We start from the raw sequence: 22272 nt of genomic DNA, 5'->3' as shown, positions 1-22272 counted from the left end.
ACTGACTCCAGGTCTGACTTCAAACCCATGGTCTTCCCAGTGTACTAAACTGTCTGAGAGATAAGGCATCCTCTTGTCTTAAGCCTTGATGGATCCTGAGCCCAAATATCACTCAGCTTCAGAACCCACAGTTATGCTTAGAGAGGATCAAGCTAAGATGCAGTTAAGATTTGCAGGGCGGTTTTTACCCTGCAAGAGTAGGTTCCTGCAGGTCTCCTACGTCATGTGCCTGTAGAAGCCCCACTGAACAGGATTTAGAAGGCACCACTCCATCAAGGAGAGAGACACAGCCCTTGAAGGTCATCCCAGCCTGGAGCACAGAGCAAGAGGAAACAGGTCTGCTTGTTTGGAGGGTAAATCAGAACTGGTGGATGAGGCAGCACCAGGAGAGAGCACCTGCACTTCCCTCATTCCACCTCCCTTTGCTACCCCACAGCCTCCTGGTCCCTCTCATCTCTCCTGTCCTCACATGGTCCTGGGCAATAATATTCACCAACACCAACCTCCTTCCAAACTAATCTGAACACTCCCTTAAAATTCACTAACTTGGGTGATCCCTGGGTGGCGCAGTGGTTTGGCGCCTGCCTTTGGCCCAGGACGAATCCTGGAGACCCGGGATCGAGTCCCACGTCGGGCTCCCGGTGCATGGAGCCTGCTTCTCCCTCTGCCTGTGTCTCTGCCTCTCTCTCTGTGACTATCATAAATAAATAAATAAAAATTAATTTAAAAAAAAATTCACTAACTTGCCAGTTGATAGGTTCATCTAAGGGTCACCAGTGAATAGCCTGGTCCACATGCCAGAAGCCAAAGCTCTGAGGCTCTGGGCTTTTCCCAGAGCCTCAGGGACATTCTGGTGTGTCCTTCCTATCCGGTTAGCATATTCATCACATAACTGGCATAGTTGCCCAAAGGTAAGAAGATCGAGTAATCCATTTACTTTTACACTTTGGTCACACAACACGATAGTAACTGTGCACATTGCTAAATGTTTCAGGTTATCCTTGGTAGCTCCTGATCATGACACTAAAAATGCAGTTAGCACAGAGGGGCAATATAGTGACCCTAGAACTTGCAAGTAAGGCTGCCCTTAAGACTAAAAGCAGTTAGGGATCCCTGGGTGGCGCAGCAGTTTGGCGCCTGCCTTTGGCCCAGGGCGCAATTCTGGAGACCCAGGATCAAATCCCACGTCAGGCTCCCGGTGTATGGAGCCTGCTTCTCCCTCTGCCTGTGTCTCTGCCTCTCTCTCTCTCTCTCTCTCTGTGTGACTATCATAAATAAATAAAAATTTAAAATATATATATAAAAAAAAGACTAAAAGCAGTTGGAATCAACATTGTGGAGTTTCGTCGCCTGTAGATGTAATTTGGAGATCACAATGTGCATCTGAGGAGGCTGGAACAGTCTATCTGATCACAGTGACTTGGTTAAAACCTGTGATGATCTTTATTAGTGTTAGTTCAACTTTTTTGGCTCTCACCAAAACCACAAACTTGAAAGCTGACCCAGCAACTGTTGCGCCAGACTTCCGGCAGAAGGTACCTTGGGCCATGTTTTTTGGGGCATAGGATAGACAGGGACACCTCCGCCCCCCCACACACACACACACAACCTACCATGTTTGTTGGGGGCAGAGGACAGGCAGGATCTGTGGCTGCTACCTTTGAAGAATGGTGGAGAATAAAGATCTATGGCCGCTTTATTTCGTGGAGGCAATGAAAGAACCAGAGACACAGGAACATAGGAGACTCAGAGGAAACCTGGAAGTGGACAGCAGACCCAGAACAGAGTCAGCAGCCAAGTTCCCATCGCTGGCAGAGTAGGTTGCCAGCTGCCTGGGGTTGTTGCAGGAATTGGGGTCACAACCACGTCCCCAGACCCACCGATGCAAGTAGGGCCGGCCCAGGTCTGTGTTGGGGCTCCCTCACTGTGGCCAGGATGGGATGGGCTTCCAGGGTGAGATGCAGACCACAAGGTCACCTCCATCCAACAGGTATTGTGTGTGCACTGGAGAGGCTGTGGAGAAAAAGTGTGGGGCCAGGGAACCTACCTAAGCCTGACCTTGGGGTCTGCCCAGCAGGCCTCCCACTACCCAGCATATGGGCTAAGGACTGAAATGAGAAAGGGAAGTAGGAAACAACTGCATGTTTTCAGATTTCCATGAATGTTTCCTCCACAAGTAAAAGTCAACAAACCAAAAAGAAAGGTCAATTGTTTCCAAGGATTGAATCTGACATTACCCGAATGACCATTTTGGTCAGTCATGTAAGCCCTATGGCAATCATCTTACCTAACCACTCACTCCATTAGACAACTCCCTCCATCTCCTCTCTAGAATCCTCCTGGTAATTGTAGGAACAGGTGGATTGAATGGGGCAGATATAGATTTCAGCGCCCCAGCAAGGGATGCATCTCAGGCAGGGAGGCAGTCAGGGCTGCAGCCCAGGAGGTAGCCTGTGATGCTTCCTGCATCTGTTGAGAAATAATAATCAGAGTAATCCTGGCTGAGTGAAGAGAATCTTGAAAGGAGCAGAAGAGAAGTGGCTCATTGAATACAAGAGATCCTCAGTAAGAATACCAGCAGATTTCTCATCAGAAACTTTGGAGACCAGAAGGCAGTGGGCCAATATATTCAAGGTGCTAAAAGAAAAAAAAAAATGTCATCGAAGAACCCTATATCTGGCAAACAGTCCAAAAGTGAAGTAAAATTAAGACATTCTCAGATACACAAAAGCTTGAGGGGGTTTGTTACCATTAGACCTAATCTGCAAGAAAGGCTGAAGGAAGTCCTGTAGGGCGAAGTGAGGGGACACTAGACAATAACCTGAAGTCATATGAAGAAATAAGTATTTCAATAAAGGTAAACACATGGGCAATTATAAAAGCTAGTATTGTAACAATGGTTTGTAACTCTACTTTTTTGTTTTCCACATTAAAAAAACTAATTTTTTAACAAAATATTATTAGTCTGAAAGCTACTATTATTGTAACTTTGCTTTTCAACTCCAAATTTTGTTCTCTTTGTAATTTAAGAATTCAATGTATTTAAAATAGTTACTCATGTTTTGAGGCACACAGTGTATAAAGATGTAACTGTGATATTGACAACCAAAAGGGTGGGGATAGGACTGTAAAGAGCAGAGCTTTTCTTTTATTGAGGTTTAACTGGTATAAATTCAAATTAGAGTATTATAACTCAAAGATATTATAATTTTTTAAGATTATTTATTTATTTATTCATGACAGAGAAAGAGAGAGGCAGAGGCACAGGCAGAGGGAGAAGCAGGCTCCATGCCGGGAGCCCGACACGGGACTCAATCCCGGGACTCCAAGACCATGCCCTGGGCCAAAGGCAGGCGCTAAACTGCTGAGCCACCCAGGGATCCCCTAACTTAAAGATATTAAATGTAATTCCTATGGTAACAACAAAGAGTTATAAAATATATGTAGTAAGAAGTTAAAAAGGGATTTTACTACAAAAGATAAACACATAAGACAGTAATACAGAAAATGATGGACAAAAAAGCTATAAGGCATATAAAATAAATAGCAAAATGACAAAAGTCCCTCTTTATCAATAGTTACTGAAATCTGAATGGATTACATTGTCCAATGAAAAGACAAAGATTGCCAGAATGGATAAAAACACATGATAGAACTATGTGCTGCCTACAAGAGTTCACTTTAGACCCAAAGATACAAAAAGAGTGAAGTGAAAGGATGGAAAAAGATACTCCATGCAAATAGGAATCAAAAGATACCAGGTGATTGTACTAATATCAGACAAAATGGACAGTAAGTCAAAAGTTTACAAGAGTCGGGATGCCGGGGTGGCTCAGCGGTTTAGCACCTGCCTTGGGCCCGGGGCATGATCCCAAGGTCCTGGGCTCCCCGCATGTCCTTCTGCCTGTGTCTCTGCCTCTCTCTCTGTGTCTCTCATGAATAAATAGATAAAATCTTTTAAAAAAAATTTACAAGAGTCAAAGGACATTATTAATATATTAACATATTAATAAAAAGTTAAATACAGAAAGAAGTTATAACAGTTATAAACATTTATGCAACTAACAACAGACTCATCAAATATATGAGGCAAAAGCTGATAGAATTAAAGAGAGAAATAGACAATTCTACAATAATAGTTGGGAGACTTCAATACCTTTCTCTTTTTTTAAGATTTTATTTATTTACTCATGAGAGACAGAGAGGCCGACACACAGGCAGAGGGAGAAGCAGGCTCCCTGCAGGGAGCTCAATGCGGGACTCCGTCCCCGTCCCCGGGATCATGCCCTGAGCCAAAGGCAGACGCTCAGCCACTGAGCCCCCCAGGGGTCCCTAATACCCTACTTTCAATAATGGATAGAACATGCAGCAGATAAATGAGGAAGTAAAGGATTCAACAATAAAAAAAAATGCCAGCTAGATCTAACAAACATGTATAGAATGCTTTGCCCAACCAAACTACATGTTCTTCACAAGTGTACATGTGACATTTTTCCAGGATAAACTCTGTTAGATCACAAAGTAAGTCTCAATAGATTTTAAGAGATATTCAAAGTATCTTCTCTGACCTCAATAGGATGAAGTTAGAAATCAGTAACAGAAGTAAAACTGGAAAATTAACGAATTTGTGGAAATTACACAACAAACTGTTAAACAACCAGTGGATAAAAGAAGAAATCACAAGAGACACTGGCAAATACATAGAAATGAATGAAAGTAAAAGAATACCAACACTTACGGGACACAGTGAAGACAGTGTTAAGGGAGAGATTTATGGGTATAAATGCTTACATTTGGAACCAAGAAAGTCTCCAAGAACAAAACAAAGAAGAATAAACTAAACTCAAAACTCTCTGGAGGAAAGAAATAATAAAATTAGAGCAGATAAATGAAATAGGGAGTAGAGGGATCCCTGGGTGGCGCAGCGGTTTGGCACCTGCCTTTGGCCCAGGGTGCGATCCTGGAGACCCGGGATCGAATCCCATGTCGGGCTCCCGGTACATGGAGCCTGCTTCTCCCTCTGCCTGTGTCTCTGCCTCTCTCTCTCTCTCTCTCTCTCTCTCTCTCTGTGACTATCATAAATTAAAAAAAAAAAAAGAAAAAGAAATAGGGAGTAGAAAAACAATAGAGAAAAATAATGAAATTAAATGTATTTCTTGGGCAGCCCCAGTGGTTCAGCGGTTTAGCGCCGCCTGCAGCTCAGGGCGTGATCCTGGGGACCTGGGATCAAGTCCCACGTCGGGCTCCCTGCATGGAGCCTGCTTCTCCCTCTGCCTGTGTCTCTGCCTCTCTCTCTCTCCTCTCTGTGTATTCTCATGAATAAATAAATAAAATCTTTAAAAAATAAATAAAATAAATAAATGTATCTCTTTGGAAGATTAACAGGGTAGACAAACCTTTAGGTAGATGAATAGGTATGTTCCTTTAGGTAAGGAAATAGGAGAGAAAATTCAAATTACTAAAATCAAGAAATGAAAATTGGGACATTACTACCAATTCTACAGAAACAAAAAGTATTATAGGAGAGTACTATGAAAAATTGTATATACCAGGGGCGCCTGGTGGCTCAGCAGTTGAGCGTCTGCCTTCGGCTCAGGGTGTGATGCCGGGTCTGGGATCGAGTCATACATTGGGCTCCCCGCATGGAGCCTGCTTCTCCCTCTGCCTGTGTTTCTGCCTCTCTCCCTCTGTGTCTTTCATGAATATCTTCTTTCATGAATAAATAAATAAAATCTTAAAAAAAAAGAACTACCCCCATAATTGGTAGAACATGTCATGTCTATAAGAGAAAGTTAAATTCTCAACAAATGATACATTTTTATAAAATGTTTTACTGAAAAAAATTATTCTCCTGGGCACCTAGGTGGTGCAGTTGGCTAAGCATCTGCCTCTTGGTTTTAGCTTAGGTCACGATCTCAGAGTTGTGAGATCAAACCCTTCATCAGGCTCCACCCTCAGCATGGAATCTGCTTAAGAAGACTCTCCATTCCTTTTCCTCTGACCCTCCTCCTAAAAATAAATAAATAAAATATTTAAAACATAATTTCCCCTTTTAAAGATATAATATCAGATCTCAGTCTTTTTGAAGTGATCTAATTTATGTCTACAAGACTGCTTCCCCCCACCTCCAGCCCCACAAGTCATGCAAGCTTTCCTATTCCCTGTCTTACTGTCAGGAAGCCCACTCCCCTCTTGCTTGAGTGATTCCTTTCTCCATACAAATGTCACAAGACACTACTGACCATAAGGCATTCTTGGAGAAGGTGTTTTGTCTTAGACTGTAACTGTGTGTAGAAGGAACATCATTTTAACAAACTAAGAAACTGAGGTGTGATGGCCTCCCAGTATCCAACTGGTGGGAGCCTATTTACTTTCTACTTGCATATTTTTGGTTAGAAACAGTATAATTCTAAATTCTGAGTCCATGATCTTACTTTCATACAGAAGTAAACAAAAAGTATATGGCACTGGGGGAGAAAAGTAAGTGCTATAAGAACTAAAGAACTATCTTGGGAGAGGAAAAATTTGGGAAGAACTGAAACCCTGGAGTAGTGACCCAGGCCCTGGTGATGGAAGGAAGCTCTTGAACTGTGCCCTTTTCTTCCCCACCTCACTACCTTGAGAAGATTGCTACCTGTGCCCTCACCACTGTGAAGATGTATATTGGCCCCCTGGGGTTGCCATTGCAGAATATCACAACTCATGTGGCTTAAAGCAACAGGAATCTATCTTTCACAACTCTGGGGGGTAAAAGTACAGGTCCAAGATGTTAGTAGGGCTATGCTCCCTCTCAAATCTGTAAGGAAATCCCTTCTTGCATCTTCCTAATTTCTGGTTGTTTCCTGGCAGTCTTGGGCATTCCTTGACTTGCATAACTTGGCTTGTTCTGCCTTGGTCTTCCCATGATCTTCTTGTGTCTGTCTTCAGATGGCCATCTTCTTACAAGGACGCCAAATTGGATTAAGACCCATCCTACTTCAGTATGACCTCATCTTAACTAATTATATCTGCAATGGCCCGATTTCCAAATTAGGTGATATTGTGATGTACTGGGACTAGGACTTCTGGAGTTGAGGGGGAGATACAATTCAGCCCATAACAGGCTTATACACACAAACACAATCCTAGCAGCATGCAGTCCAGTGGAGTTATATCAGGAGTCACCAGAACCTAGTTAACCCCTGAATATTCTATATCACCTTCTTGATGGCCACAGCCCTAAAATCAGGTGATTCCAACTACAGGAGATAAGTTCTTTCAAAAGACGAGTGCCAGGGCATCTGGTGGCTTAGTCAGTTGAGCACCCGACTCTTGATTTTGGTTCAGATCACGATCTCAGGGTCCTGGGGATTGAGACCTGTATCAGGCTCCACACTCAGGGGAGTCTGCTTGAGGACTCTCTCCCTCTCTCTCTCCCTCTCTCTCAAATAAATAAATCTTTTAAAAAAATAACTAATGAAAAGAGAAGATATAGGGAGGTTCCCCCAAGAGGCATGAGCATCTGGTGAGGGTCAGTAAGGAGGCAGATTGTGAGCTGTATCTCTACTATGATACATGCTTCTTCCTCTTTTAAGTCACTAGGTGTGACGTAATCTAGAGACTGAGCACTGGTCACCCGGAAATGAATTTACAGGCAGAAGTTTCAGACATCTTTGAATCACAATCATGATAAAAGATAGGAGCAAACTGTACAAACTCTACTAGATGAATTAAAATTAATAGAACAGCAGAACTAGAATTTAAAATAAAGTGAATATCTGTAGGGATCCCTGGGTGGCGCAGCGGTTTGGCGCCTGCCTTTGGCCCCAGGGCGTGATCCTGGAGACCCAGGATCGAATCCCACATCGGGCTCCCGGTGCATGGAGCCTGCTTCTCCCTCTGCCTATGTCTCTGCCTCTCTCTCTCTCTCTCTCTGTGACTATCATAAATAAATAAAAAAAAATTAAAATAAAGTGAATATCTGTAAAGACATAAAATGATATTATTGACACAAAGAAGCACTAATAATAAACCAAGTGGAACTACTGAATATGAAAACTAACATTTGAAATAAAGAACACTATAGCTGGGATAAGTAGTAGAAATAATGTAATTGAAAACACATCAGTGAGACAGAAGATCAAAGTTGAAGAACTCTCTAGAAAACACCAGAAAGAGGGATCCCTGGGTGGCTCAGTGGTTTAGCACCTGCCTTCGGCCTGGGGTGTGATCCTGGAGTCCCAGGATCGAGTCCCACGTCGGGCTCCCTGCATGGAGCCTGCTTCTCCCTCTGCCTGTCTCTCTCTCTCATGAATAAATAAATAAAATATTTTATAAAAAGAAAAGAAAATAAAACACCAGAAAGAATGAAGGCAGGTAAAATTTTTTTTAAAAATTGTGGGGTTCCTGGGTGGCTCAGTCAGTTAAGTCTCCAACTATTGATCTCAGCTCAGGTCTTGACCTCAAGGTCATGAGTTCGAGCCCTGTGTTCAGCTCCATACTGGACATGGAGCCTACCTTAAAAAAGAAAAAAAAACCTGAGTGATAGGAAAGATGAAAATAGAAGTATCAAAATTGATATTTAAAAGAAAAAATAGGGAACTCTGGGTGGCGCAGCGGTTTGGCACCTGCCTTTGGCCCAGGGCGCGATCCTGGAGACCCGGTATCGAATCCCACATCGGGCTCCCGGTGCATGGAGCCTGCTTCTCCCTCTGCCTGTGTCTCTGCCTCTCTCTCTCTCTCTCTGTGACTATCATAAATAAAAAAAAAAAGAAAAAAGAAATGGAAGATAAATATTTTTAATGTGACTTGGAATAAAGGATCAGCAACCTCAGACAAAATGGCTCTGAGTGTCAAACATGAAAGAAAGAAAAAACACATGCACTAGATACACTGTAGTGAAATTTAAGAATATAAAAAGAAAAATATCTCAAAATCTTTTAGAGAGATTATTACTTACAAAAGAAAAATATTATAATTAATATCAGACCTGTTAATAATAACACTGGAAATAAGAAAACAATAGAATAATATATTCATAGTGCTAAGAGAAAATAATTTTGCACCTAGATTTTTATATACTTGGGGTAAACTATCATTTTAAGTGATGGTACAAGATAAATCGGTGAAGCACAGAAGATTTTTTAGGACAGTGAAACTATTCTGTACAATATTCTAATGGTAAATACATATCATTATACAGTTTTCAAAGCCCACAGAATTACAACAGCAAGAGTGAACCCTAATGTAAACTGTGGACTTTTGAGTGAGAATGATGTGTCAATATATGTTCAAAGATTGTACAAATGTTTGACTGTAGGGGCCCCTGGCTAGCTCCATCAATGAAGCATGGACTCTTGATCCCAGGGTTGACTTCAAGCCCCATGTTAGGGACATAATTAACGATCAATAAATGAAATGTTCAACCCTAGTGTGGGAATTTGATAGTAGGGAAGGCTGTTTATATGTGGGAGCAGGGGTACATAGGAAATCTCCCTACTCTTTGCTTAATTTTGCTGTGAACTTAAAATTCCATAGCAGTTTGTGGGGTTTTTTAAAGATTTTATTTTTTTTTTAATTTTTATTTATTTATGATAGTCACACAGAGAGAGAGAGAGAGGCAGAGACACAGGCAGAGGGAGAAGCAGGCTCCATGCACCGGGAGCCCCACGTGGGATTCGATCCCGGGTCTCCAGGATCACGCCCTGGGCCAAAGGCAGGCGCCAAACCGCTGCGCCACCCAGGGATCCCTAAAGATTTTATTTATTTATGAGAGACACAGAGAGAAAGAAGCAGAGACACAGGCTGACAGAGAAGCAGGCTCCATGCAGGGAGCCCCACCAGACTCGATCTAGGGACTCCAGGATCAGGCCCTGGGCTGAAAGCGGGGCTTAACCACTAAGCCACCCAGGCATCCCCTGCACAGCAGTTTTTAAATAACTTTAGGGGTGCCTGGGTGACAAAGCATCGGCCTTCAGCTCAGGTCATGATCCTGGGGTCCTGGGATAGAGCCCCACATAAGGTTCCCTGCTCAGGGGGGAGTTGGCTCCTCCCTCTGCCCCTCCCCCTGCTCATGCTCTCTCAAGCATGTGTCCTCCCTCTCTCAAATAAATACATATAATCTAAAAAAAATACATATAATCTTAAAAATAAATAAAGTCACTTAAAAAAAACTATCCTTTCTCCATTAACTGTTCTCTTGTATCAAAAATCAATCGGCTCTCTTTGTGGGAGTCTATTTCAGGGCTCTGTATTCGGCTCCATTAATCTATTTGTCTCCTGTTTCATCAACACCACACTGCCTGGATTACTGTAGCTTTATACAGAGTTTTAAAGTTGGGTAGAATCAGTGCTTAGATTTTGTTGTTCTTCAGTATTCTGTTAGCTATTGAGTCTTTTTGCCTTTCCTTTTTTTAAAAAAGATTGATTGATTGATTGATTGATTGATGACACAGAGAGAGAGAGGCAGAGACACGGGCAGAGGGAGAAGCAGGCTCCCTGCAGGGACCTGATGCGGAGTTGATCCCAGGATCCCGGGGTCACGCCGGAGCGGAAGGCAGGCGCTGCACAGCTGAGCCACCCGGGCGTCCCTCTTTTGCCTTTCCTTACAAACTTTGGAATCTGTTTGTTGATATCTACACATTTTGATAACTTGGATTTTAACCTCTATTTAGTTTAAAACATTTAAGAGTTTTTCTTGAGATGTTCTTTTAACCATTTGTCCTTTACATGTGTATTGTTTAATCTGCAAATATTTTGGGATTATCTATCTTTCTGTTATTGATGTCTAGCTTAATTTCACTGTGGTTTGAGACCATGTTTTGTATTATTTCTATCCTTTTAAGTTTGCTAAGATGTGTTCTATGGCTCAGAATGTGGTTTATTTTTATGACTGTTCCATGAGAGCTTGAGAAGAGTATAGGTTAATATACAGCATGTTTGCAACCGTTTTTCATTCATTGCATTTGTTCCTTTAAAAAAAAAAAATTTCCCAGGGTGCCTGACTGACTCAGTCTGGAGAGCACGGGACTCTGGATCTCAGGGTGATGAGTTCAAGCCCCACATTGGTCGTGGAGCCTACTTTAAGAAAGAGAAAAAGAAAAGAAAAGAAAAAGTCTTTCCCTGTTTCTTCCTTCTCTAGTTTAACTGGACATCTTATTTAATTCCAATTTCTATTTAGCATATCATTTATACTTCCTTGAAAAATATGTTAGCGGTTGCAATATATATTTACAGTTAGCCTGAGCCCCTTTCAAGTAACTCACTGCTTCATAGGAAGCGCGGGTGCTTACAACCAGCATCCCTCCCTGGTCGTCTCCCCGGCCCCCGACACCGCATGTCGTTCATCCATGTGCTGTAACAACCCGACATACTATTGCTGTTGTTACTTTGAAAAACAATAATCTTTTGGATTAGTTAGAAATAAGAAAAATAAAAGATTTTGTTTCACCCTTTCTATTCCTTCTCCGCTCCTTCTCCTTTCTTCAGGAGTTTCCCATGGCAGCGAGCCCACCCCGCGTAGCCGCCTACTTCCGGCCCGAGTCCGACCCGGGACCCGGAGCACAGAGTCCTCTGCGCGGCTAGAGCGGCCGCCGGAGCCGGGCATCCGATTGGTGGCGAGCTGGAGGCCGCGGCGGAAGTTCGGGGCGGCAACTTCCGGCCCGGCCGCTTCGGGCTCCCGGGTCCGGCGTCCGCGAGGCGCACCTGCCCCGAGTCCGAGCCGAGTGAGTGGGAGCCCGGGCGGTGGGCGCAGAGGCGTCGGAGCGGCCCTGGGGGGCGCCGGGTGCGGAGCGCGCGGGGCGAGAGGCAGGCGGGGGGCGGCGGAAAGCCCCGAGCAAAGCCGCCGTGGGGGGCGGGGCGGCCGCTGGTTGGGGAAGGCGTCAGGAGGGGCGAGGTCGGGGCGAAGTCGGGGGATGGAGGCGGCGGGGGGCGCCGGGGAGGGCCGGGCGGCAGGTCACCGCGCAGCGTTCAGCGAGGGCTGGGCGGTGATCGTGTCGGATGTTCGCCAACGCCGTGCAGATACCGTGCAATGCACTGTCTTCGTTTGTCAAGTTGGTCACTTAGATGAGTGGCGGTAATGTCGTCTTAAATCACTTATCTGAGACGTTTGCACCAATCGGTGGTGTGTTGAGGTGTCCGCCCCGTTAGCTTCCAGCAGCAGCGTTCCGCGCTTCCGCGTCGTCTGGGAGCGAAGGCGGAGCAGGTCCGCTCGTGGCACGCCGTGCGATGCCTGGGGCGCGACGCTGTGGACGGGGGAGCTGGCTTTGTATCAGGCTGTTGGGGAAGACTTTCCTGGGAGGGACGGCCCTCAAGTCACCTGTCAGCCTAAGGTAAAACCCAATAGGTGGTTCTTTTTTTTTTTAAGATTTTATTTATTTATTCAGGAGAGACCCAGAGAGGCAGAGCCACAGGCAGAGGGAGAAGCAGGCTCCCTGCAGGGAGCCCGACATGGGCCTTGATTCCGGGACCCAGGATCACGCTCTGGGCCCAAGGCAGGTGTTAAATCGCTGAGCCACCCGGGGATTCCCCCCAGTAGGTGCTTCTAAATGTCACCTGTATACAGACATTTCCCAGGGTACGTACCAAGCCAGCTTCAGCGTTTCTCTTGAATTTTGGATCAGTATATCCAAAAGCTCTGATTCTCCATTTGTGAATCTGACAGGCATCTTAAATACGACATGTACAAAAAACAACTTTTAATTTTTACCCTTCAGATGTACTCCTGCAGTCATATCCCTCTGAGTGAATGGAAATTTCAATATTTTAATAGCTTAGGCCAGAAATCTTGGTATCTCATTTCAGGTCTCATTCATCAGCAAATCGTATTAACTACACCTTTGAAATGCATCTAGAATCTGACCACTTATCACCTGCTCCCACCATTCTAGTGCAAGATACTGTCATCTCTGTGGATTATTGTTAGAGCCTTCTAAAAGTTCTTCCTATTTACATCCTTACCCCCCCCCACCTCCACCCCCAGTCTGTTCTCAAAACAGCAGCTGTAGAGGCCACATGGCAGGTCATATCATTGCCTAGATCTTCCAGATGCTTCCAATCTCATTCAGAGAAAAGCCCAAGTCCTACAGCCTATGGGGCACCCTACTCTCCTCTCCCTTGCTCTCCCCTACTGCACTTCAGCCCTTCTGGCCTCCTTGCCCTTACATGAACACACAGAGTGGGCTTCCACCTCACAGCCTTTACACCCATGCATTCCCCTTCCTGGGATGTATCTCCTTTAATGCCACGTGGTACCTGCCCTCACTCCATCTGAATGTTTCCTTTGATGTTGATTTATAAAAGGTGCCTTCCCTGGCCATCTTGTGTAAAGTATCTCCTACCACCAATTATTGCCCTCATGCTGTGTAATTTTTCTATCCTTTATCATCTATCATCACCTGACTCAGGTATCTTGTCTGTCAACCTCCCTAGTTGCTTGTACCCTGCCTTAGAGGAGGAGCCTGGTTGTTCTGAGCTGTTTGCCCACTCTCCAGGACTTCTGAGGTGGGCCTGGGATGAAGCCTATTGTCCACCCCAGCCAGGTTCCCCACAGGAGCCATTATGTGGTGGACTTAGGATGCTGTTTGTACTGGAGGCTGCTGGGGAGGCCTCATGGTGGACAAGGGGATATAGTCTCAGAGATCACTGGGTGCTTTGTCCATCTGCCCTTCCCAGGGCTTTCTGGCATCCCCAAACTTGGTCTCTGCTTCTCTGCTACTATAGACCTCTTGAGACCCAGGCATGGAAGTCTCAGTGTTGCTGTGAAAAGCAGGCTGGTCAAATTCCTTTACAGTCTTCCCTCCACCTGCCATTTCACCCACCTCCTTGGGATGAGCTAAGAGATCCAATGATGGCCGTCAAGCAGCTCCTTCCTGCTGGGTCCCAGGTGAGTGGTCCTCATGGAGATATCTCTTGGTAGCCTTTGCTTTCTTGGCTGGAATGTCTTCAAGGTTCTTTCTGAAAAGCTGGTCCCAGAGGGTAGATGGCTCCCTTTCTTCACCAATGTCCTCAGTCCCTGAGTTCAAGTCCCTGAAATGTGCTTCACCCTCTCTTCCCAATCTCTGGGCAGTAGAGGGCAGCAGTTGGGCAGACAAAGACAAGTCAAAATGGTACTGGTCTCAAAGAGCCCACTCTTGTGAGGACAGTAGCCTGGTACATGTGTTCAAAGGGGTTTTGCCCATGATGAGCCTAGTGGGTCCTCCCCACCCCAGGACCACCCTGGGCCTGACCCTGGAGATGCAACAAAATATTGTCATTCCAGGTTTTGGTTTCCTTTGAAGACGTGGCTGTGCTACTCTCCCGGGAGGAGTGGGGCCGTCTGGGCCCTGCTCAAAGGGGCCTCTACAGTGATGTGATGCTGGAGACCTACAGGAACCTGATCTCACTGGGTAAGGCCCTTTCTGAAGTTCAGCTCTGGGTTCCTTGCTAGTGAATAGGACTGGGGTTAGGCTCAAAGCTCAGGGGCATCTTCCCCTCGGGGCCCAAATATAAAGCATTTCTGACCCTGGACTCAAGTGGGCCTTGTCTGCACAGAGGAGAGGATAGTCAGTGCTATGGACTCCCCCAATTTCCTTGTAGGAAATATGGAAGAGGAATAGCATTCATTGAACCCTAAGTATATTCATATCCCCAGTTAATCATAATGTATCTTCAAGGTTGATGTTGGGTTAAATGGTTTATAACTGAATCCAAAAATGACAAAGATCCTCACTTTCTTAAGTTCACACAGGCGGTCAGGGGCAGATCTGGGATTTGAATCCATTTGGTTTCAGAGCCCTCCCTTACACCAGAATATGCTGCTTCCCTTTAGTCCTTGTGGACATCAACACCAAGACACTCTTATGAAATCTTCTAGCATAATGTGTGCAGGCCCCAACTCTGTCCCTTATCCTTATCCCCCAAAGAGCTGGGTTTAACTTTTCTTCAGCTGGGGCAGAGGCCTGCATCTGTCTCCTCGGTTTACAGATAGGGGCAGGGGAGGTCATGACCAACACACAAGTGCCACCCATGGGGCCATCCTGCCCTGGACTTGGATGAATTGTCAGCCTTGCTTCCTTTCTCTGGAGCAGGACTTCAAGGTTCGAAACCTGATGTCATCTCCAGGCTAGAGAAGGGGGAAGAGCCATGGGCCCCATACTCAGCGAAAATTGAGGAGAGCTGGATCCGGAGTCATGAGAGTGAAAGTGAGTCTCCAGGAATGCATCCATGCTCCCCTGCCCCTACTGGCAGGTGCTGGGGCTTTGCTTTCCCTCTTCTCCATGTCTACCTCTTTTCTCTTTTTTCTGTGTTAATACCCCTATTTTTTACCCATAAGTGAGTTTATGTTTCCTTTACCCTACAAAATGCTCTTTCAATCCCAGAAAGGAGCTCAGGTATATCATCCACTCCTTCTCAGGCCTTGCTGGCCAGCTGTTCCTTAGCTGCTTAGAAAGACCATCCAGAGACATGCCATCGACCCAGACTCACTCCTGCTATTGCTCACTCAGAGTTCCCAGGCTGATTCAGGGCCTTGGGGAAAAACATGAGCTAGGGTTTCTTCCTGTGTAGCAAAGGATATGAGCATGTAAATAATGTAAATAGTACACAGTAAGTGGAGCAGAGTCCACTTTGCTGACACAGTGAACTTACACAGTCCTCCCATATCCTCGCAGAGTCGGTACCCAAGGAACTCTGAGGCATGGAGAGATTTGGTTGCTGGCCTGAGATCACAGCTGGCCAGGAACAGAGCTGGGTTGGATCTCTGGCATACTGGCTCCATACCCCATCTGAATTTCCCCCCTCTTAGAAACAGCTTTATTAAGGTATCTTAAGCACATAATATGCTATACATATTTAAGATGTGCAATTTGGTAACATTTCTGCATTATATGTGTGTGAAACTGTTCACTACAGTCAAGATTGCAGACATTCCATTACCCCCCAAAATCCTCTGCTGTCTCTTTGTAATCCCATCCTCTCACCCCTTCCCGTCTCTGTCATGAACCAGTTACTGATCTGCTTGCTATCAATATGAATTACATTTTCTAGAATTTCATATCATTGGAATCATAGAGCATGTACCCTTTTTTTGTCTGAGATCTTTTGACCCAACATAATTCTTTTGATATTTATCTGTTATATATCAATAACTCCTTTATTTATTTTGATTAATATCCTATTTATATGGATATGCCACAATTTATCAATTCTTTTAACATACATTTGTGTTGTTTCTAGTTTGGGGTTAATACAAATAAAGCTGCTATGAACATTTGTGTACAGATCTTTGTATGACCATACATTCCTTTTCTCTTGGATAAATACCTAGTAATAGAATGGCCGGATTACATGGCAGGTGTATATTTAACTTTTAGGAAACCGCCAGAATGTTTTCCAAACTGGTTGCACCATTTGACATTCCCACCAGTAATGGATGGGAGTTCCATTTTCTCCACATCCTCATCAACACTTGGTGTGTTGAGTCTTTTTCATTTTAGCCACTATGATAGTTGTATAGTGGCATCTCGTTGTGATTTTACTTTTAATTTTAATTTTCCTAATAGTTAAAGATTTTGACTATCTTTCCATGTGCTTCTTTTCCTTCTGTGTATTTACAATGGCGAAGCATCTGTGCATGTCTTCACATGTTTTTTAACTGGGTTTTTGTTTTCTTATTCTTAAGTTTTAAAGAGTTGCCTTCTAAATGTAGGAATGTTCCAGATACAGTCCCTTTATCAGATATATGCTTTGCATAGATTTTCTCTCCCTGTGTGCCTTGTCTTTTTGTTCTTTTACCAGTGTCCTTTGAAGACTAGAAGTTTTATTAAATTTTGATGAAGTTTATCAGTTTGTTCTTTTATGGATTGTGCTTTTGGTGTCATATCTAAGAAAACTTTGCTTAACCCAGAAGATTTTCTTCTTATAGAAGAAAATTTTATAACTAAAAATTTTAGGTATTTGGGTCTGTGATTCATATTGAGTTAATTTTTGTGTCTGGTGTGAGTTACGGAACCAAGTAAAATTTTTTACAAGTGGATATCTAGTTCCAGTCCCATTTGTTTAAAAAAAAAAAAAAATCCTTTCTCTAATTGTATTGCCTTTGTCCCCTTGTCAAGAATAGTAAAAAAGTAGTAAAGTCAATACCTTTAAAGTTCTGTGAGTACTTCACTGAAGTCTGTTAAAATGACTTAGTCCAATTTTAGACCCCATCTAATCAACATTTTCAGCTCACTCTCCTTGTCTGGATAAACAGTCTGAAAATAACAGCCTGTTACAGCTCTAATAATAACCAGTTTACAAAAGAGAGGTTCCAGGGATACCTGGGTGGCTCAGTGGTTGAGCATCTGCCTTTGGCTCGGGTCGTGATCCCAGGATCCTGGGATTGAGTCCTGCATCAGGCTCCCCAGAGGGGCCCTGCTTCTCCCTCTGCCTATGTCTCTGCCTCTCTCTGTGTCTCTCATGAATAAAATCTTTAAAAAGAAAAAAAGTCCAGTATCCTCCTAAGAGATAGTTGTTTCATATAAATGTTCCTATTTATACTCTAATTCTTTCTCCCATAGTAAAATATTAGTAACTCATTTTTCTTCATTCTTTCAGGTTTTCAGTCTCTGATGGAAAAGAAAGGATTGACTCCAAAACAGGAAATTTCCAAAGCAATGGGGTTCCGGAGAGCAAAGTCAGAATATGTAAGGAATGTTTCCAAGGAATCTGAGTTTGAAGAGATGAATAAAACCAAGGGAAAGTTAAAGAATTACAGGAAAAAATCTGCAGAGGAAGAACTTAAGAAATCCTTCTCCCAGAAGAACAGTTCCAGGCCAGTGACGTTGACACATGTGAAATCCCCTGTTTCAGGAAAAGGCCAAAAATCCAGTTCTCTGGAGGTAGACTACACTGTAGATGCAAGCCCTGTCAGATTTCATAGAGCATCTACAGGGGGTAGTCTCCACCAGAATGTGCCATGTGTAAATGACTTTCAACAAAGTCAGGACCTCATTAATCTCCAGTGTTTGCATCTAGGAGAAAGAGCTTGTCAGACAGATCTGTTCATGAAAGCACCCAGGCAGAGTTCAGTTCTCAGTGAGAATCAGAGGGTTAACAATCCAGAAAAATCCTTTGAATGTACTGAGTGTAGAAGACTTTTCAGCCCAAGCAAAGCTCTGTCTCAGCATCAGAGAAGTCACACTGGAGAGATACCCTGTGAGAGTGGTGGATGTGGAAGAACTTCCCACCACTGCTCTGTCCTCAGCCAACATCAGGAAGTTCACCATGGAGGGGAGTCCCATACCTGTGCTGAGTGTGGCAAAGCTTTCAAGGCCCATTCCTACTTCATTCAGCAGCATAACACTCACACAGGAGAAAGGCCTTATGAGTGCAGTGAGTGTGCACATTTATCTTACAGTCAACATCTTCAAATTCATAGTGGGCAGAAACCTCATGAGTGTAGTCAGTGTGGAAAAGCCTTTAGTCATAGTTCTAACCTGTTTCATCATCAGAGAATTCATAGTGGAGAGAAACCATACGAGTGTAAGGAATGTGGGAAGGCGTTCGGTAGGCACTCGCACCTCCTTCAGCATAAGAGAATTCATTCTGGAGAGAAACCTTATGACTGTACTGAGTGCGGCAAAGCCTTCAGTGCACGGTTATCTCTCATTCAGCATCAGAGAACTCATACAGGAGAAAAACCCTATGAATGCAATGAATGTGGGAAATCCTTTAGCCTGAACCGAACCCTTATTGTTCATCAGAGGATTCACACTGGAGAGAAACCCTATAGGTGTAATGAATGTGGGAAATCCTTCAGTCAGCGTGCACAAGTCATTCAGCACAAGAGAATTCACACTGGAGAGAAGCCCTATGTCTGCAATGAGTGTGGAAAGTCATTCAGTGCTCGCTTGTCCCTCATCCAGCATCAGAGAATTCACACTGGAGAAAAACCTTATGGATGCAGTGAGTGTGGGAAAACGTTCAGTCAAAAGGGACATCTGATTCAGCATCAACGAATTCACACTGGAGAGAAACCCTATGAGTGTAATGAGTGTGGAAAAGCCTTCAGCCAGAGTTTTAATCTTATTCATCATCAAAGGACACACAATGGTGAGAAGCCCTATGAATGTAATGAATGTGATAAAGCCTTCAGTGTGCTCTCTTCCCTTGTTCAACATCAGAGGGTCCATAATGGTGAGAAGCCCTATGAGTGTCACAAATGTGGGAAGGCCTTTAGCCAGGGCTCGCACCTCATTCAGCATCAGAGGAGCCACACTGGAGAGAAACCCTATGAGTGTAATGAGTGTGGGAAAACCTTTGGGCAGATATCCACCCTAATTAAGCATGAGAGAACACACAATGGAGAGAAACCCTATGAGTGTGGTGACTGTGGGAAAGCCTTCAGCCAGAGTGCACACCTCGTCCGCCATCGAAGGATTCACACTGGAGAGAATCCCTATGAGTGCAGTGACTGTGGGAAAGCCTTCAATGTCCGTTCCTCTCTTGTTCAGCATCACAGAATTCATACAGGGGAGAAGCCTTATGAATGCGAGAAGTGTGGCAAGGCCTTCAGTCAGCATTCACAATTTATTCAGCATCAGAGGATTCACACTGGAGAGAAGCCCTATATTTGCAATGAATGTGAGAAAGCCTTCAGTGCACGTTTATCCCTTATCCAACACAAGAGAATTCACACAGGGGAGAAACCTTACAAATGCACTGAATGTGGAAAATCCTTCCGACAAAGCTCTCACCTTATTCGACATCAGAGAGTTCACAGTGGAGAGCGACCTTATATGTGTAATGAATGTGGGAAAACTTTTAGCCAGAGAATAACTCTTACTAGTCATGAGAAAACTCACACCAGAGAGCAAGCCTATAAGTGTGTTAAACGTGAGGACCTCTTAACTGCACAGTCAGCTTCCATTCAGCACCATAAAGTTCACAATGGAGAATAACATCTTTATTCAATAAAGTCTTCACTATTTTACATCAGGAGCAGTATACTGATGGGAAGCCATCACTTTTACAGCTTTCATTTTGGAGATTTATCTCTTAAGTGATTTAACAGTCTCCCAGTGCACTGTTAACTAAAAGCAAGATGCCAAAATATGTGGCAAAAATTCCAAGGTCACATGCCATCCCTTAGATTCAGAGGGTGGATCTATGCTTGAGTATTTTAAAGGATCACAATTTAATTACACTTACTCAAGATTGTGTTTTCATAGCACCAGACTTTAAGGTGCACTGAGGTACTTTGTGGGGCCACCTGCTTTTCCTTCCTCATTGTCTATTTCAGGTTCAAGAAAAGTAGTTGGAATCCTTGCTCTTTGATTCATGATAGAGCCAGATTGGGATTTCATTGTTGGTTTGTTTGGGCCTCTTCAAAATGTTTTTGTTTTATTGTGAGGAGATGCTTCAGAAGTGTCATCCCTTTCAGCATCAGATAATCCAAACAGCAGAGAAATCTTGGCAAAATTTGCTAAGGAATGAATTTAGGTTTTTATGTAGATTCAAACTTTGAGATCCTGCTAAGAACTCCAGTGACACATGTAAGATGAGTTTTTCTACAGGGTAATTTGGAAAATCAAAACCCTATGAATTGGGAGGAAAATAAGCATAAGGTAGACACACAGTGGCATGGAATATGACTTAACAGATTTTGTTCTTAAAACCAAGGTTGGTGTATTCCATATCCGTTTTTCAGCAAGCAAAGGTGAGTGGTCATCAGTTGTTCCCTTTTACTGGGCAGCCTGGCACTGAACAGACCCTGAAAACTGGCATGTCCGTCTGCTACACCAGAGGACAGGACTCCAGGAGAGGCAGGGTCATTAAGCGGCTTTGAGCAGGTTGATAATTATGCAGGTTGTTTGTCAACCCATGCACTCTTTTCTACGTGCTTTAAAGGTGCCTTTTGTCCTCTGGAGTGATGTTGGTCAGCAGTGTCTCTGTGTCTTTTGGTTCTTGATGTTCAAACTGTTTTCCCTAGACCCAGTTTTCAGAATTGCTACCCTTGCCTGTAGTGTTTCTGCCTGATTCACTTGTGAGTGGCTCACTTCAGTATCCTTAGAACCTCCTTCTCCAGAAACTTCTTTAGCACTTTCTCCTACTTTTTTTGTGGAGGAAAGATTAGCATCAAAGTGAGCTGAAATGGGTTGTAGATATGAGAAATTCAGCAACAGCAGTCTATGAGAGACAGTTCTAGAAGCTGAAATCTGGCAATGAGAGCTTAGAGTCTGATGAACAAGCTGGATGCCATATGTACCAACATCTCAGAAGGGATTGGCCAGTTAATATTTGTGATAGGCTACAATGGAATGATGCTTTGTATATAAGAATCGGGGTAAGAAAGAAGAAAGGTTAAGAGTAATGAATTACTTAGTAATTAGCTATTTTATTCCTTTATAGAGTCCTTTTCACTAATAAAGTTATTCCAGTTTTCCTGTTTATTAAAGGAGCTTTCTTAGAATTTGATCTTTTCTCCTTCATTGACTTGACCTACATTTCAGGTCTTATTTTCCAGGCTGTTGTCTGTATTGCAGTGGTAGTGGTCTTTGCTTATCTTAGAATGTTGAAAAGCTGATTGGAAAATCTGTCTCTCCATTGTAATCCTCCTAAACACATTTCACCACGAATAGCTTTGACTTAAAATAAAATAAAAACTGGAATGAATTTACTGTGATAATAAGGGCTATATGCTGAACAAAATTTCTGATTAAGTCTATAAAGCCTTTACTTTTATTTTTACTGTAGCATATACCAGGCATTGTGATTAATACTTTGCGTGGGTTTTTTCATTAAACCCCCACATCATTTCAGTGAAATAAGTACTTTTATTTACCCCATTTCATGGTGAGCCTGAGGCTCAGAGAAGCTGCTCGGTAGCAGTGCTGGCTCTGTGTGGCTCCACCACCCAGGCTCTTGATGCCTACTGAGTCCTGCTGTACCCCAGCACCGCAAGAATGAAGGAGTGCTAGCAGGGAGCTTGCAGCCCCAAGGCTGACCCATCTGACTTGATTCCAAATAGGAAATAGTACATTTTACTTAAACATGTTTTGGTAAATGAGGCTTTCAGGTACTTTATCAATGAAGGAAAATGAGAAAACAATCCAAAGTTAGGAGCCTCTGGCTTATAACTTCCCCAATCATTGCCCAACAGCATGTTCTACATAAAACAGCTAAAACTTCCTTCTGACTAATTCCTATGAGTCTTTGTTTTAGTTTTCAGTTAAGTACCTCACCTAAATTGTATTAATTTTTATTTACATAGTTGTTAATGTTCTGGATTCTAGTCATGTTTCTCTGTTACCCAATTTCTTCTTTAGCTTGTTGATG

The 22272-nt window shown here is 43.6% G+C and overlaps 1 protein-coding gene and 1 long non-coding RNA gene across 7 annotated transcripts; one reads left to right on the top strand and one right to left on the bottom strand.

Moving 5' to 3' along the window:
• Positions 1-688: 688 nt before the first annotated feature.
• LOC112662237 (uncharacterized) lies at positions 689-11538 on the bottom strand. Its single transcript, XR_003138287.3, has 4 exons — positions 11429-11538; positions 2288-2469; positions 1881-2013; positions 689-1757 (listed from the first exon to the last, which is right to left on the bottom strand). It is a non-coding gene; the product is annotated as an uncharacterized LOC112662237 (long non-coding RNA).
• A 33-nt stretch (positions 11539-11571) lies between these two features.
• LOC112662156 (zinc finger protein 252) lies at positions 11572-21609 on the top strand. 6 transcript variants are annotated; one of them, XM_035713898.2, is made up of 7 exons: positions 11575-11702; positions 12363-12553; positions 13408-13479; positions 13699-13861; positions 14237-14363; positions 15045-15158; positions 17551-21609. In XM_035713898.2, exons 2-7 carry the CDS (start codon positions 12525-12527, stop codon positions 19893-19895), a joined length of 2850 nt encoding a protein of 949 aa, XP_035569791.2. In that variant the 5' UTR covers positions 11575-11702; positions 12363-12524; the 3' UTR covers positions 19896-21609. The 6 variants fall into 6 exon arrangements, with proteins under 6 accessions (XP_025306436.3, XP_035569791.2, XP_048948804.1 ...); XM_049092847.1 differs by lacking the exon at positions 13408-13479 and having other exon boundaries at positions 13769-13861; XM_049092846.1 differs by lacking the exon at positions 13408-13479.
• Positions 21610-22272: the final 663 nt, after the last annotated feature.

Source organism: Canis lupus, chromosome 13 (genome assembly GCF_003254725.2).
Source record: "Canis lupus dingo isolate Sandy chromosome 13, ASM325472v2, whole genome shotgun sequence".
Taxonomy (NCBI): domain Eukaryota; kingdom Metazoa; phylum Chordata; class Mammalia; order Carnivora; family Canidae; genus Canis; species Canis lupus.
This window is presented reverse-complemented; position numbering and strand designations above follow the sequence as displayed.

Excerpts from the sequence above, each read along its gene's own strand:
- LOC112662156 (XM_035713895.2), top strand. The coding sequence starts at position 13,250 with ATGTTTCCTTTGATGTTGATTTATAAAAGGTGCCTTCCCTGGCCATCT. Across the intron at positions 13,480-13,698 it reads CACTCTCCAGGACTTCTGAG|ACCTCTTGAGACCCAGGCAT; the intron begins GTGGGCCTGGGA and ends CTGCTACTATAG. Across the intron at positions 13,862-14,236 it reads TCCTTCCTGCTGGGTCCCAG|GTTTTGGTTTCCTTTGAAGA; the intron begins GTGAGTGGTCCT and ends TTGTCATTCCAG.